At 44.0% G+C, this 17,602-nt stretch overlaps 1 protein-coding gene across 1 annotated transcript in view; it reads left to right on the top strand.

The window, feature by feature from the left end:
- The window catches only part of LOC144948874 (sucrase-isomaltase, intestinal-like), a 329,860-nt gene that overhangs the window by 267,646 nt on the left and 44,612 nt on the right, over positions 1–17,602 (top strand). Inside the window, exons 17-20 of the mRNA XM_078878575.1 lie at positions 9,344–9,498; positions 11,577–11,661; positions 16,343–16,399; positions 16,867–16,991. Of these exons, the coding sequence (XP_078734701.1) occupies positions 9,344–9,498; positions 11,577–11,661; positions 16,343–16,399; positions 16,867–16,991 (422 nt within the window). The remainder of the gene's footprint in view (positions 1–9,343; positions 9,499–11,576; positions 11,662–16,342; positions 16,400–16,866; positions 16,992–17,602) is intronic.

Here is a 17,602-nt window from a genome sequence, read left to right as displayed (position 1 = left end):
AAATCGCGTGAAGTCATTTATGGACGGACCCTTATCCAAAGGGAGACTGGGCCAGTGGAAAATTGTGTCGATAAACTCAAACATTGCACATCGCGGGTTGCAAGGGGGGGGCGGGGGGAAAAAAAAGAAGGTGAGGGTGGGGGGCAATTTATGTATTTTAAAGACGCATATACATATGTTTGTTGACCTTCTTTCGCACCGTACGTAGTCAACCTTGCTCATCGGTGGTGCGGGTAATCCGCTGTCCCTTTGCGTTCTCTATCAAAGGATTTGGTTTACTCGCCAAACGCGTTTCTGTGGTCACGTGGCCACCGAGTCAACGACCCGCGACGAGTGAAACGCAGCTCGGAATCACGCACACCGTTCATATACTTGAAAAATGTAGAGTGTTTGGCTGCTATACATTTTCACACGATTGGATCAATACATTGATTGGATCAATGCATTGAATACGTCCATGGGCCCAGACCAAAAAAAACACTTATTGGTACCACCTGAGGTGGCAAAGTCTAGTAATGAGTTTTGTCATCCTTCATGTGTTTGGGACATATTCTGATATGATAACATTTGCGGAGTGGAAGCTTAGTTGTAGTTACCATGACTTTTATACCCATACCCTATGACAGGCGTCCGGAACGATGAAATGTGCATTATTACTGAAAGACTACCTCGACCAAAGCCAGTTAGGTCACAAACTGGTCTTTATTGGTTTAAATACACAATGAAAACACAGGATAATAAGGAATACCATAGTGTTTTTTTCGGTAAAGTCACGTAGGTATAAAATAAAAAAAAATCACGACGTTTCGATCGCAACACAAGCAGTCGTCCTCAGGCGGAAAAAAATATAATTCAGCAGTGGAACTGCTGAACCAGCGAGAGAGCTGTTACAACAAGAGGTTAAATTTCGATTTAAAGCTTTCGTGACTGCAGGGATTCATCTTCTTGGTTCTTTCGGTAAAGTCACGTAGAAGGGAAGTAATAAAATAATAAAAATAAAACATAATAAAATAAAATAATTCTCACGACGTTTCGGCTACAACGCAAGCAGCCGTCTTCAATGTGCATATGAAGAGGAATTTATATGAATATGCTAAATTCCTCTTCATATGCACATTATTTTTGTTAAGGCGCTCTTCCACCTCCAAACCCAGCTTATATATAAGCTCCTAGCTTGGTAGTGTCTCATTCTTCACCTGAAGACGGCTGCTTGCGTTGTAGCCGAAACGTCGTGAGAATTATTTTATTTTATTATGTTTTATTTTTATTATTTTATTACTTCCCTTATACGTGACTTTACCGAAAGAACCAAGCAGAAAAAACAAGAGGTTATTATATACGTGGCGATGGGCAAGCAAGCGGAGTCTGAGCTGGAAAGGAATTCCGTCCACGGACGTAGGCACGTCAGTTGTGTTAATGGGGGAGATTAGGGAGAGAGGGATTAGTGAGGTGAGGAACTACTTGAATATTATAAACATTGAGATTCGCATATACTTAGTCAATGATGCATGTAATCCCATATATATCATTAGTGTGTATATGTGAAGAAGGTTACATTATCGTTGTCAAGCTCTGTGTGTACTTAGATGGTGTTAACAAGGGTAACCAAGTCTAGAATCACCATACTGTGCATCAATGTATACTACTACCACCACAGTAATACCATCAGAATCACCACCCTGTGCCACTCATAAAACTGCTCGTCTATCTCGTCATCTGTCTCCCCGAGTTCAAAGCCAGGTTCTGGTTCATCCTGCAGATTTTGGTTGCTGCAGATCTGTAACCTTGCACATGCCTGTGCATGTCAGTCCATTTGACAGGCACGTGCAGCTTGGCATTTTGCATGCACGCACACACTTGCATGCTAGCAGTTCTAAGACCACATCTGGTGCGGGTGGGTAGCACATCCAATAAATGGCCAACTTGCCATAATCGTCTGTCCATTCATACTCAGTTGGGCTTGGCACCACAGGGTTAGACTGCAGACAGCACTTCCAGATTGCTGCCTGATAGTTGGCTCGTTGAACATGCATGAAGAGACAGTCTCTACATGGTGGCAGCTGGCTGGACTCGACTTCTCCCCTTTTGGTGCAGAAGAGCTGGTAGCGCAGTTCGTTCACCTCACCAGTGCTGCTGTTAGCAAGATACATGCGACAGGTGAACGGCTCAATTTTCTGGAACAGCTCATCACTCACATTCCATTACTATCTCAGTCGACTAAAAGTCTCTTAGCAGGAAGTGTCCTTTCTCACCATCTTCAGGGCATTCAGCTTCCCTCGAGCGGCGAATGCACTCACAGTGTCGCAGCCTGTGAAGGCGTGTAAGCCAATTAGGCTGTCACAGATACTGCCTCCAAGTGACCTTGCCAGTTTGCTGATATCGACAAACCGTGTGCGGTTCTGTGTCCCACACTTCTGGTAGATGGGACAGGTGATGTCCTTCTGGAAGCCAAGACAAAGCACCACGACATCAGTGTCCTCAGCTGTGATGATAACTGCCTTTGAGCACACATTTTTTGCATGCAGAAGCAGACGGCTGTCAGCTCCTTCATGCGTGGAGTGCAGCTCTGCTACTTCCTCACACTCATGTTCTGCCAACTTGTAGCAGGTTTCCTCACAGATTATGTACAACACCTTGCCATGCAGCATATTTCTGTATCGTGGGAGTTTCCACTCTTCCACCAGAAACTTGATGAGACTGGTCTTGTTGGAGGGACTGCGCAGGAATTGTCTCCACTGCTGGGCGTGGTGTCCCCCTTCAAGGTTCTTTAACTGGAGAGCGGTGTCTGCACCCCATTTCAGTCGTTCAGCATCTTTGATTGAAGTCTGTCGGTAGACATCAAAAACATAAATTTTCTCACTTTGTGCCCCTTTGTGGAGGACCTGGGTCAAGGCTGACTTTACCACATGTGCAAAGGTTTTGTTGTTGCCATTAATTTTTTGGACCAGGCTCATCCCATCAATGATGGAAGTAGATGGGGTTGGGATGTCTTCTGTAGGAGACACATTCTCTTCAAGCTCTCTGACAAGTGCAGCCTTGTTCGTTTTTCGTAGGGGCCCAACAGCATGTGCCAGTGCCCATGGCAGTGGGCCCAGTGGGTGGGCAAGGACATCCTTCATATTCACCTTCCTGCTTTCAGCCACCAGGATCATGTGGCTGAACAGGTTTCTATCTGCCTTCAGAACCACATCCTGCGCTTTTTTTCCATGTGCTGTTTTTGTGCTGATATTGGAGAATGTCTTCAGACTTTGCTTGGTCATCTTGTCGTGGAATTTCACAGATGGTGGTTCCTCAGTTAACCTTGTTTGCTTGAATACCTGGTAGGCCTCTTCTCCTATCTCAAGAGATATCTGGTCACATCAGGTGGAGCCATGGTGCCAGTGGAGAGGCTAATCAGATATGTCTTATCAGGGGACATATGATTGATACAGTTATTCTCCATAAGGTCAATGAGAGACTGGACTTCATCTCTCTTGATTCTTGGACCCTGTAGATCTGGATGGGACAGTTTGGACCTGCCTTGACCTATCAGGTCTCTCAGCTGTCTGAGGTACATGCTTCTGTACTCAGCTGTTAGATAATATTTAGTCACAGCTCCTGGCCTCAAGCTGAATCCATTTGTCCCTCCAGCTGTTTGGGTGTCTTTGTTCACCGTTTCTTCTATAGCTTGGTCAACAGTGATTCGGCCAAAGTGAATAGTGGAGCCCAGTTGGACTGAGAAGCCTCCTTCCATGAATTCCGTGTACACATCTGGATGTGTGATGGGCAGCTGAGACATATGGGCGTAGTAGTAGGGGAGGTAGCGTGCATAATTAATCCTATCATTAGCGAAGCACCATGGGATCATTGCTGGAATGATTGCCAAGTGTAGCATCCAGTCTCCCTCTCTGGATGCTCGGATGAGCCCCAACAAGATTTCAACCATGTCCAAATAGGACATCCAGAAGGTCGACAGGCTGCCGTTTCAACCTCTGAGGAACTCGCGGTAGACTTCAAACTTTTCCATGATGCGTGCACATGAGCTGTTCTCGAGGACCTCCTTCAAAGCGGCTTGTGACACTTCTTTCCCAAGGTTATCAATGGTCCTCAGTGTCTCATCCAAGAGTTCCTTCCAACCAGGACAGGAAACCATTCCATGTCAGTCGCATGAGAGCCTCATACGGGAGTTTGTGTAGTCGCACTGCCCTGCTGTACTTGCAGCCATCCATAACACCAGCAATGGAGCCTTCTGTGATAATGGCAGACTCAATGCAGAGGTCTCGGAGTCCAGCATATTGGAAACGCCTTTTTGTTATTGCCAGCAGTGTGCAGATGGTGTGCAATACCCCAAACTCGGCATTCAAAATCTTATTTTGAGAAAATCGCAATGCCAGTTCTGGCATTATGATGCTCGTAGCAATGAGATTTGAGAGTTATACTTGTGTTCTCCCTCTTATTGCCATGACAACAAAGTAAATAGCCATATATGCCGAAGCTAGACATCTGCTCCAGAGAATAAGCTTTTCAATGATATGCAATTAAACTAGGTTATTTCTTAAAATGCGGAGACAAATTGCGATGAAAGATGCTAAAAAACGCTAATTTAAGGTTTTGTTTATTTTTAATAATCAATTATTACCAATAACAAAGTTATTGGTAATAATTGTGTGCATGTTATGAAATGTTACAATTTATAGACGCAAAATATCCAAAAATATCAAAATTGACAAATTGAGCAAAAATCATTATTTTTGCCTGTCGTACCTGGCCTTAACTAATAATCTTAACAGGTACATTAACAATGCATTGAGGGTAAAGTTATCACTTTAGATATCTTTACTGAACAGAAATTATAAAGAACCACCAGTACTTGCCTCACCTGCCAGTAAATTATCATGAGCAAACAAGCTGTTAGAAACAGAAGTAAAACAGAGAGCGCCAATCTCTTCCAGACTTAACGAAGTCACTGAAATTGAAGAACAAGCGCGAATAAATGCAAGAATATGTATGAAATACATCCCTTGGGGACGAAAATCTATTTCGTAAATTATTTATTGTCTTAATTAACAGCAGAGGTGTTGGAATGTTTAACTTGTAACGTCCGGGCAAATAGGCGTGATTGCGATAGGTGCAAAAACAGGTTTCCTGCGAGAAATGTTTTACAGCTGCTCATTTGGAAAGGTTATCATGTATTATTTTACTTATGTTGGTGTAACAAATAAAATGGCACTCTTGAAGTTTTGCCAACTTGGGTGATACCGATATTCTGGTCTGGCCCAAGGACTATTTGTTAAACACAGAATGAATGATTCATTAATCTTCCAGCACTGATTGGTGCGGCCACTTAGGAAACACGGTGGGCTGAGATGCTGTTGCTTCTCCGATCAGTTGAGCGTCCCTATTATATTATTGTACGTGCCAGAGCACACCTGAAAACCTCAAAAGGCTCAGATACGGAGCGATGGGCTGCCACTACGGAAAGCCTGGGTTCAAATCCAGGGAAGGCGAGTCGCCTGTGGGTTAACCGGATTCTAAACTGTCGTGAGTTCATGATAATTATTATTTCCTACATTTGATATTCAAGCCATTCTTATCGTGCAAGGCTATCCTGATGGTGCGGTGTTTCACAGTCAAGCTGCAGAGTTTGGCAATGTTACTGGTTGTGATCCCAATTCAGTCATTGGCAGCAATTTTTTTTTAAGTTTGGACCATGACACCTGCACACATGGCCCACTACCTTTATCAAATAACATCGTAAAGTCCTCTGAGAATCAGACAGTGCAGATGTGTTGCTTAGTACCCCTCAATATAATCCAGGGTGGCCACTGACTTAAAAAAATTGCACTTAACCATTTATCTCTTTGGTTTCTCATTTGCAATGAAGCATCATATTGCAATGACGTGGTGCGCTGCAATTTCCAGCGTAGAGGCCCCCTCCGTACGAGTCCGAGAGAACAGGATTTCTGCAAAGTTGATGCATTACCGAGCAAAGAGGGCAGGAAATCTGAATAAATCTCACCGTGGGCCATCTGTCACTGGACCCGTCTTCCATCATTGTGGCCCGGCCGCGAGGCTGTGTGAATGTCACGATTCAAGTTGAGTCCGGCGAGTTTCTCCCCCCCCCCTCAGGTCCTTTTTTTTCTCTAAGAAAAAAGTGAAAGTGAACGTAAAAACATCTCGCTGTCTTTTGAACTCTCTTGAAACTGAGTCACTGGATATTGCGGTATTTGATCATGCGGTGGTTCCTCCCCGACTCAATCAAAACCTTCCGTCTCCAGACTCTCGAATCATCCAATCGTCAGATCATCTCCCTATTCTGCCCTTCTCTTTTTGTTCATTTATCTACATCCATCTCTCATCTCCCTCTGTCTCTTCGCTCCTATCTCCTCAAGTATGGATGCATTATCGGTGGCTATCCCTCTAATCCGGTATTTCTGAAACGTCTATGGCCCGCGGGACCACCTGACCGATGTAAACATTTCCACGGACTACCCAACCAGCCCCCCATAACGCATTAAAGTTATATCTCTAAATACCAGTTATACAAAATAATTCATATTACTAGAACATAAAAAAAATTTTAACACAGCTTTTATTTTTTATTTTAATCGGTGGCATATAGATCTTAGAGTTAGGATATATTCATCTGGGTAGTTTATGTAACTTTATATATATATATAAATTTCGTGAGTAAAATATTAATTAATGTCCAAAGCAAAAGAGAAAAACTTTGTCATTATTTCTGGATCAACCTCCATTTGCATCCCCGCCCCGTCAACCACCTGGAGGACTGACACGGACCACTGTTGGTCCAGGGACCACAATTTAACTGCCACGGTGGCGAGATGTTAACTACCTCGCCTGGTATACAGAAGGTCATCGGTTCGACCCTGACGCCTGTATATATGGATTCTAGATTTGAAGCTTTCGTGACTGCAAGGATTCATATTCTTGGGTTTTTTCGGTAAAGTCACGTAGGTAAAAAATTTAAATTAATAAAAGTAAAATAAAACAAATAAAAAATCACGACGTTTCGGAAGCAACACAAGCCTCCGTCTTCAGGTGGAACCGTCACAGCCACGACAGCTGTGTCAAGTACTTGTGATTTTTTCTTTTGTTTTCTTTTTCTTTTATTAATTTAAAATTTTTACCTACGTGACTTTACCGAAAAAACCTAAGAATATGTATATATGGAGTTCGTGTGTTCTTCCTGTGGTCACGTGGATTGTTCTCCGGGTCCTCCGGTTTTTCCCTCCACATTTAGAATAAACATTCGTTTGGTTACATTATCCCCCTCATCCCCTTCTTCCCTTTTTTCCCCCTCTCCTGCAAATATTCTGCTCCTGATCTTTTCCCCTGATGGTGGTGGTTAGGAGGGCAGTGAGCCCTCAAGTGTATATAGTAGGTGCCCTACTTGAGGGCGTCACTCCGAACTGTGGTGTGTTTTTGAATAAAAAAAAAGACATTATCTTTTGACGAAATCAAAATCTGTATTTATACTGGAGGAATCCGATAAGCTATGAATGTCTTTTTCACAGATGTCCAGTAGTAAAATCACCTGGGGTTCACCGAATATCATCAAATCTCAGAAGCAGAGCTGGATTGAACCTGGAGAGTGCTTGCTTCGATGGGTTGACCACCAAGTATTCACAGCTGTTATGTGCCACTGCTGTGATACACTGTGGGCAGCAAAGGGTAGTGCTGCCACGTTTATGCGCCCGCCTTCACCAACGCAGACTGGTGAGCGTGCGAAGGTGACAACAACCCCCAGGATCAGAATGGTGTTGGGAGACCATCATCCAGCAGTGGATTGACAAGAAATCTGCTGCATGTAACTGAGGCTGTTGATTCAGGAAATCTATTTTTCAAAGGAGACCTGGATGCTTACTTTCTTGGCATTTTAAAAATATATATATATATATCTTATCCGGCAACATCACCAGATGTAAATTTAAAAAAACCTCTTGATTGGCTCCCACACAATGAACACAAGCGGCAATAAAACACTTGAGACAAATAGCTGATGTGAATCCAGTTGAATAGCCTCTATGCGCCCGGCATTAGGCAGCTGGCTCGACGGTGTGTGCTTGCGAGACACCTTGCATTGAGCGCAACAATCTCTGCCGCGTGCGGTGACCGTCCCAATTTGCTTCGTCGTTTGCCACTATTCTGGTGGTTTTTTGTTGTTGTTCAAACCGATGCAAGTCTGACACCTAGTGGAATGACCGCGTGGTTTTATTCAAACACCGCGTAGGTTTTCGCAGCTGTGCTATACCGTAGAGTTTCTCCGATGGTTTATTTTTTTTGGAGGGGGGGGGGGGCGATACGTGGTTACAACCCGAACGCAGATTGGAGAAAAAATGTATATTCGCAGTTTGCATGTCTGTCTCCCCATGGTCGCGTGGATTTTTCTCCGGATCCACCGGGTTTTCCCTCCACATTTAGAAACGGGGTTTTAGAGTATTTGGCTGCTATAAATGTCCACTTGATAAGCCACTTTGTTGAGCAATAATTTGTGACAGCTAGGTCGCTTCTGAAAAAGAGCTGTAGAGCTCAGTGGGCCTTACCTGGTAAAAATAAAAAAGTTGAAATAGCTTATAGAGATGCATGACCCAATGTGTATTCTGATAGATGTGTATTCTGATAGATGTGTACACGATGGCCCTTTTTGTCATTCCACTGTTAGAAGAGGGTCTCCCCATATTATTTGTGGCCAGATCGCTTCTGAAAAATAAGATAATCTAGATTTGAAGTTTTCGTGACTGCAGGGATCCATACTCTTTGGTTCTTTCGGTAAAGTCACGTAGGTATAAAATAAAATAAATTAAATCACGACGTTTCGATTGCAACACAAGCAATCATCATCAGGTGGGAAAACCACAGCAATATTTTTTTTTTAAGTGGGATAGAGATGCCGAGGTAAGAGGTTATATAGGCAAAAAATGTTTTTCTTGCTGTGGTTTTCCTACCTGATGATTGCTTGTGTTGCAATCGAAATGTCGTGATTTAATTAATTTTATACCTATGTGACTTTACCGAAAGAACCAAAAATAAGCACATTTTTTAGTCGGCTTTACCTGGTCAAACACAATATTGTAAAACATTTTTTTTATCTTTTTCCTAATGTTCTAACCTCTCCTCTTCTTTGCACTTGTATTGTGTGTCGTTGTAATGTTCTGACCCGCCCCTACTGGACATCTATGAAGAAGAAAAAGAGCTCCATCGCTTATCGGATTCCTCCAGTATAAATGTAGATTCTGATTCCGATTGTTGCTCGCGAACAGCACCACTTGCCCCCAAAAGTCTGTTGAGGCTTCACGGGGGATCTTTGTCTTTGTCGCCCTCTCTGTGTGTGACCGAGCAGCACCAGGACCCAGCGTCGTTCGGCGCCAACTCCCTGCTCGTGAACTCGTCAATCTCCGCGCTCACCATCCGCTACACGCTGCTGCCGTACCTCTACACGCTGTTCCACCACGTGCACACACAGGGTGGCACAGTCGTCAGGCCCCTCCTGCACGAGTGAGATACCGCACCATGTACGCACCCACCCATCGGCCGATTGGCACAGTAAAGGGGCACAGTTGGTGGTGCATTTGCCTGTCATCTCAGTCAGTGAACCCATGGCACCTACTTCGACCCTTCACGTGGCCTCAAAGTGCACCTGGCCTGGCACAGGCGCCGTGGTGATGTCACCTTCACTTAGTGGCGAATCGTGGATATTGGTGTGTGTGTGGGAGTCTCAGCCTCAAATGAGTACCTGGTTGCTAGTGTCTAAACTTCGCCACAAGGGAGACGAAGGCGGTCGGGCATGGTGCTGGCCACCCACCCCCTCGTGTGCCATGCCGGCCTTCATAGCTGCTCCCTGGCAGCACTTGCCCCAAGTTGGAGACAGTCGCCTTCCAACAACAACGCTTACAACAATTAGTGGACCGCCAGGCGGCTAAAACACAGAAAGTTGGCAGAGTTGGGAGCACAGTTGGTGCATCTGTCAGTCATCTCAGTTAATTCTAGATTTGAAGCTTTCGTGACTGCAAGGAATCATATTCTTAGGTTTTTTCGGTAAAGTCACGTAGGTAAAACATCAAAATTAATGAAAATAAAATGACGGAGACTTGTGTTGCCTCCGAAACGTCGTGATTTTTGTTTTGGTTTTTATATTATTTTATTTTCATTAATTTTGATGTTTTACCTTCGTGACTTTACCGAAAAAACCTAAGAATATCATCTCAGTTAGTTAACGCATGGCACCTGGGTCTGTTCTGTGACCTGCCAGCCGGTCTTCGACACTTCATGTGGCCTCAAAGTGCAGTTAGCATGGCACAAACTGCGTGGTGACAGCACTGTCACTTAGTGGTAAACGACGGTTGTTGTTGTTGTGTAAACCATCTACGTTATGAGAATCCTCGTTTTCTCCATGCATAAGTGAATCTGTCACATGCAGAGCTTACGCGTTCCTCAGTATGGGATCATTCTGATTGGATGGCACCAGGGACCTATGATTTTGATGATACAATCGTTTTTATTAAACTGAATACATTTGCAGATATTCATGGGATTTGTCATGAAGATGTTCATGTCGACAGTATAGCTTCCATGCTCTGGTGATACTCTGCTAAATTGTACAACATAAGGTCCACAATAGACTAATTATCATTTGGGTGTTTCGGTAAAGTCACGTAGGTAAAAAATCCAATAAAATAAATGAAAACAACTATTTATTAGATTTTTTACCTACGTGACTTTACCGAAAAAAACCACAGAGTATGAATCCTTGCAGTCACGAATGCTTCAAATCTAGGATTAATTATCATTTGTTTTGCAAATTACTGTATCGTTATGGAGTTGATTTATATATACATCTTATTTCATGACAAAATACTTTTGAAGTAGAAACAAGTGGTAAGTAAAGTAAAGAATGCATAGCTATTTTATACATTATAGTTGCTTGTTCAATGATGAGAAATTGGAAGACTAACCGCTAGGCAATGCGAAGAATGAATTGCAGTTGAATGAAAACGATAGTTTGAAGTGATCTCTATTTGTACTCTAAATTCAGCAATGGACAAAAACTCACAAAAATACATTTACAAAGTTATGGGATATTAACATGGCAGTAATTGTCAAATCGCAAACATAAGAGGGGAGTCCTGTATGTTTTGTATTAGATGATTAACAATTAAACCCTCCCGAGTAAGATTAGAAAATTGTGCACACGAACACAATGCTAATCAGCCATGTGCCGGTTTAATTCGAGCACGTGACTGACAATCAGAAGGTCGCAAGTTAAAATCCAGACTCGGGGCTGAATAAACCCATCAGACTATGGGATTGATAAAATGATTAGCGCTGTGTGGGACTCCAACAGTGATTGTCGTACAGAAATAACTTTTTCCTACCCTAGGAATGTGGAATTCCTACCACTGGCTCAGAGTTGCCGATAGACATGAGTGGCATGATTTATTTTTGATTGAACATACGCTTGTCTGCTGTCTAACTGCATCCTCCGTTGTATATGTGGAGACACAGAACAAGACTTCTGAAATGTTTACTCAATTCACTCCGGTGCCTCTTCTCTACATTGTTTCACATTTACCCAGGTTTCCGTCTGACCAGGAGACGTGGGGCATTGACAGACAATTCCTCTGGGGTGCCGCTTTCCTCATCACCCCAGTACTTGACCCGGTGAGTGAGTGTTGGTGGTATTCGCCCATTGTATTCATTTGCTTTGTTGTATGCCTGGCAGCGACAAAAAAAATAATCTTGATTTCAGTTGACATTGTGGCAAGGAAATAAGTAACGGGAGCCAGTCCTTGGTGTGAATGACCTGACAAGCTTCAATTCCCATGAGGACAGTGATGATGGTGATGATGCGTTTTCATGGTGATGATAACTACCGTGGAAACGCTAACGATGTACTTACATTCATGCTGGTTAATTATACTCGGCGGGTTTTCATCAAGCTCGGAGATGCAATGTAGTTTGTATTTGGAGATAATTATTTCCCAGTGCAGGGCCCCCCCCCTGTCAATAATGGAAAATGCCCCCTAATCAGAGCACTTGGCAGTGTCTGTAAACAATGGGCAATTCAATACAGTGGGTGGCACACGATTAGCAGAGGGATTGATTCAACACAGTGGGACAACAATTGGACAGCTGTGATGAATAGCATGTGCCTTTAATGGACCAATATGATGCAGGCGTTAATCCTAATTAGCTGATTAATTGTTTATTACGGGGAATATCTTCCAAAATCATGAAAATTGCTGGTTCATTTATCACTTATCATAATAATAAATAAATTATGTGGCTCGCTGTGACAATTAATGTCACTCGTTAAAAATGTTCTAAGAAGCATTCTGCCAAATAGAATTTGTTTGATGCAGTCGTGCGATAAGGCTGCTGTGTACGAAGTGTCGAAAGGCAGATTGCGTTAGGACAAGTTGCCTTGCGCGTGTTGCAGACGAGGTTATAGGAATGACTCTATCATCGTGGCAATGAAGTAATGGCGTTCCTCCAGTATCATTAGCATTGTTCCTAATTTCCCCAGGATCGGTTGTACAATTTGATATCTCTGCATTACCGATATGTATCCTTGTAATACAATTTGTATATATTAACATAAATATGGGGATTCTGCCATGGAGTAGCAAACTGTACTTTCAATCCAGGAGTTTTTTTGCCTGGTTCAACTCTACCGGCTCAGCAGTTAGAACTGTGGGTGAGTTTCACGGAATTCGCCGTCTCTCTCCACCGAGATGTATATACACGGATGCACTGGGTCGCGTGTGCTGGGGCAGTGGCCCTTCTTCACGGCACTTAATGAGGCGAGAGAGAGGAGGCAGAGTGAGACGAAGTGTGTCTCATTGCCCGAAGCGTCGCCTCTTATACATTTGTTTATTTTTTTAAAGCAGCGCTCTTGGACGGATGTGCGTTGAGTCGTTCCGTCGCCTGTGGTTGCACTCCGCTTGCAAAGCGGTGTCACCCACCGAGTGATCTATACATAGTAGGTCTCTCAAGGTAGATAAATGATGACAATTATTTCCATATCCAATGCCACGAATAGCAGCAGCAGCATCATCATCCTCATCCATCAATAAATAATGGGCGGATTGCTTTTGTGAAACCTGTGCATGCGGCAAAAGTTTGCAGGTATGTGCGCACGCTCGGCTATAGTTAATCAAGTTTTATTTTTGATAGATGACAATTCGCCTTGTGTTGCCACTCCCTGCGTCGTTTGTCACGAAGCCTAATGTCGGGCTCTTTCCATGGAAGCTCATTAATCACCATTATCAACCCTCATTATCATAATTGCTGTCTAAAGTGTCAGGTTATAACTTCGCAGGAGAACACACAACATGTAAATCCCACCTTCTAGCCAAACCGGTGACAGGTCCCAATGCCATTCACGTGGCCGTTCGCATAAATTGGTTTGATGCGGCACTGAATTTCCATTGATGTTTCCAGCTATCGCTGATAGGGTTAGGGTGACTCGGCGCTTAGTGCTTCCAATTAAATCCCAAATCAGGGGTAGATTAAACAAATACCCCTGTCCGATTGACTCGCTTTCCCCTGCCATCGGAATGTCGAATATCCAGCAGCCGCAATAGAGCGCCTGCGGTGGCGAGATGTTATCTCGCTCGCCTGGTATGCATGAGGTCGTGGGTTCGATCCCAACTCTGATGCATGTATATTTGGAGTTTGCATGTTCTCTCATTCCCCATGGTCGCGTGGAGTTTTCTACGCTTCCTCTGGGTTTTTACCTCCACATTTAAAATCAACATCACGCATTTAGAGTAATTGGCTGCTATCAATTTCGATGTGATGAGCCACTTTGTCGACCTTTCATTTGTGGCCAGATCGTTTCTGAAAAAGAGCTATGTAGCTCAGTGAGCCTTACCTGGTAAAATTTTAAAAAAAGTTTCGTTTTACTTTATAACATACTGAGATTAATGGCATAATATAAGCTGTAAATAAAAATAAGTGGGCTTTGGCAAGGCACGGCACTAGAAGAGACAATGGCCAAGGGCCAAGAATAGAGATGGAGTGGCAGCAAAGTACGGAACACGTCCAAGAATATGGAACACATCCGAGAGCCATGATATAATCACGTGAGCAGGTGCTAGATGGATCATTACATCACAGGATCATGGGAGGTGGTAACAACTTGAGGGGGCCGTTCATCCAACAGTGGATGTGACCATGGCTGATGATGACAATTGTGAATTTATATTCCGTAGAACCCTGCAATGAGATCCTGCTAAATTAGGTCACACTGAGTTACTGAAACCATTATCACTAATTTATTCCCCTACAGATTGTTATTTTTTTTCCATTCAATTAACTAATGTTACAAATTCATCAAAACTGAGGTCACCTTTTGTGCCCAAAAAATATGGTTATGGATGATATTATGCGGGTGTCAGATGGCCGAATGAAAGGAAAAGTCACAGGCTTGTCTGAAAAAAAGGGTCAGATGTAACTCATTTTTGTGCAGAGAATAATCAGATTAATTGTTAAAGCACCCAGAGAGGCGTAGAGATGTGCAATCAGGTTCGTTGAACGAAAGTACTTCAACGTTGATCTTGAGCATTTGAAAATCCGCAATGTCTCTGCAGGGGGGTTTTTAAGCTGGTCTAGCAGCACGCATCATCATCTGAAACAAAGCACATCGCTGGGCCAACAGCGACGCTGATATGCACGCAATATGCGCGTAGCTCGCAATAACGCGTAATCTGTAACTGTAGCTGTTGCCTAAACCACAGGGGGGTTATGACTTGGCCGAGACGGCCTCCATCCAGACCCCGCAATGCGCCCGTCTGGCCACCAAACCACGGGGGGGGGGGGGGGAAAACAAGAGCAAAGTCATCTGGACAATGCACGCATCAACTCTGCAATCAGGGAACTGGGGGTTGGAGCGTTAATTGCTGCCTCCTCATGTGTGGGCACAAGGGTGTGTGTGCGCGCGCGTGTGGGAGAGCGGTGGTGCAGTGGTGAGCGCACTGCGCTACAAACCTGGCGACCCGAGTTCGATTCCCGCTCACGGCCAACACCGGTGACGATTATCTGAACCGGTCCCGGGCCTCCCCTAGGTCGACTCAGACTCAAATGAGTATCTAGTGTGGCGCGTAAATATCGCCACTCGGGAGGCGTGGTTGCTGGCCACCAACCCTCCTCGTGTGCCGTGCCGGCCTTCATAGGTGCTGCTCGCTAAGAGCACTTGCCCCAACAGTCTGTTATGTCTATACGGGGGATCTTTGTCTTTGGGATGAGCCCCATTCACCGGTGGCTGAATAATTACCTGAGCGTTGACTCCTTTCTCAACGGCTGAGTGCTCACTCTAGAAAACTAATGATCTGCGCAGCATTAACCTTTTTTTAATCTCTTCTTGTTGGCCTCTGGGCCAACATAGACTGAGCCGGAGTTGATGGCTTAGTGGCGCCAGACACACGCAGTAGGAGTCGCCCGGCGCTCTGGGTTCGTGTGTCGATGACGTGCAGTGGCTGGAGGGGACTGCGGTGTAAGCGATGCCATCTCGCGATGAGACGTTAAAATGAACCTCTACTCTGCCCCGAGGATGTAGTGGCTCTCACCTGTCTGTGTCCAATAAGGGATCATTTGACAGTTAAAAAAAAGCTTTCGTGACTGGAGGGATTCATATTCTTGGTTCTTTCGGTAAGGTCACGTAGCAGGGAAATAATAAAATAATAAAAATAAAACTATTCAATTCTCACGACGTTTCGATTGCAACACAAGCAATCATCATCAGGTGTGAAAACAACAGCAATAAAATGTTTTTTTTATTTTCTATTATTGTTTTATTTGTATTATTTTATTATTTCCCTTCATGAACTGCATTAGAAGCAGTTTGGTAACTCGGGCTAAAAGTATATCTTCGCTTTCATTATTATTATCAACCAATGCTTTGTATGTGAAATGTATAATAAGATACGATGCTGCCACAGTGGTGTAATGGTTAGCACACTGGAATTGCCTTCCGATGTGACCGACTCAATCTCACAGAGATATCCCTGTATAGAGGTTTATCATCACAAGTATCAAACAGAAATTGATGCACACACACACACACCCGTTCGAACTTCCATATCCTATGAAACCAAATAAATTACTTGTGAAATCTCACACGGACATATCGGTTGAATCATCGTTGCACCTTTGCACTGGGGCAGAGCTAGAGGGAGGCAATTTCCACTTCAATTTGGCGACACGGGCAGCCAAACGAGAAGGAAGTCATTATGCCGACCATTATCTTACGAGCTCCGGTCTTAATGCCCCCCTCCTAAAGTCAGATTTAACCTCAAGGTCTTGCCACTAGCTCCTCCTCTTTCCTACTTCTCCCTTTAAGGGCACAACTGAAGTTCAAGGCTACATACCCGATGGGCAGTGGTACGACTACGAAACGGTGAGTGAACGAGATGCGTATTTTACCCACATCACAATTGCACGGGTTTTGCAGAGGGGTGGCTTTATTCATGTTTAACTTCATTGCTTTCTTTCTGAGCAAAGCGTACGTATTTAAATGTGATCACGTATCATAAAAGCAGGCAGCTTTCAAACCAAGTAAGTGTTCCCAATTGATCTGAATGTACGACTTCACAGGGGATGATGTCACTTGTCTTACGCTATTTGCGTTCTTTTTCTCACCAAAAGTGGTGTCATGTGACATGGGATAGCGTCAATTTAGTCGCATGAAGACATGTCGAATCAATAATTCATTTAAATGATCCAGAAATACGAAGAAGAAAGTTACCTTTAAACAAATCTGAATATGTTTTACTTTACATACCTGTACAACAAACACGCCTTGCTGTGCTCATGAATGCATTTGTGCTTGTGTGCCTGCATTTGTGTTTTGGTCTGCATTGCTAGGGTAAATTGGTTTCCAAAAACAGGCAGCGGTACACGTTCAGCATCCCCGATGACAAGATCTCGCTGCTTGTGCGCGGAGGCCACATCCTGGCCACCCAGCAGCCAGCCACGCGCACTGACCTCAGGTGCGTGAGCAAACTTCAGCCGCCCTGGCAAATTCAACTTTGATCCCAGCATCTCGTCACAGGGCAGGGAGAGAACGTGTGATGTGTGTGTTGACTTGGCACCCTTCCATTTTGCAGCTCGAGGTCTTTGAAAATGCTCCTAGCTTATTCCCTGATGCAAAATAAGTGTGTTTAGTGTTTGTGGGTTGACATTGCCACTGTGTTGAGATGTTAACTCCATTGCCTGGTACGCAGGAGGCCGTGGGTTCGATCCTAACCCTCACGCCTGTATATTTGGAGTTTGCATTTTCTCCCCGTGGTCGTGTGGATTTTTATCCGGGTCCTCCGGTTTTTCCCTCCACATGTTGAATCGACATTCGTTTAGAGTATTTGGCTGCATATAAATGTCCACGTGATAAGCCACTTCATTGAGCAATTAACGAAGCGGCCAGGTCACTTCTGAAAAAGAGCTCTATAGCTCAGTGGGCCTTGACAGTAAAATAATAATAATAATGCATCCCAATGTGGACTGCACCTGTTCCATCTGTACGGGATACAGTGTTTCCCCCTCGCACGTGTGCATTTCCTCCAGGTGTTGCTCCAGTTTCCTTCCACATGTGAACACTCACTAA

This window comes from Lampetra fluviatilis, chromosome 51 (genome assembly GCF_964198595.1).
Source record: "Lampetra fluviatilis chromosome 51, kcLamFluv1.1, whole genome shotgun sequence".
NCBI lineage: Eukaryota > Metazoa > Chordata > Hyperoartia > Petromyzontiformes > Petromyzontidae > Lampetra > Lampetra fluviatilis.
Note: the sequence above shows the minus strand (reverse complement) of the source record. Positions and strands in the feature narration are given on the sequence as shown.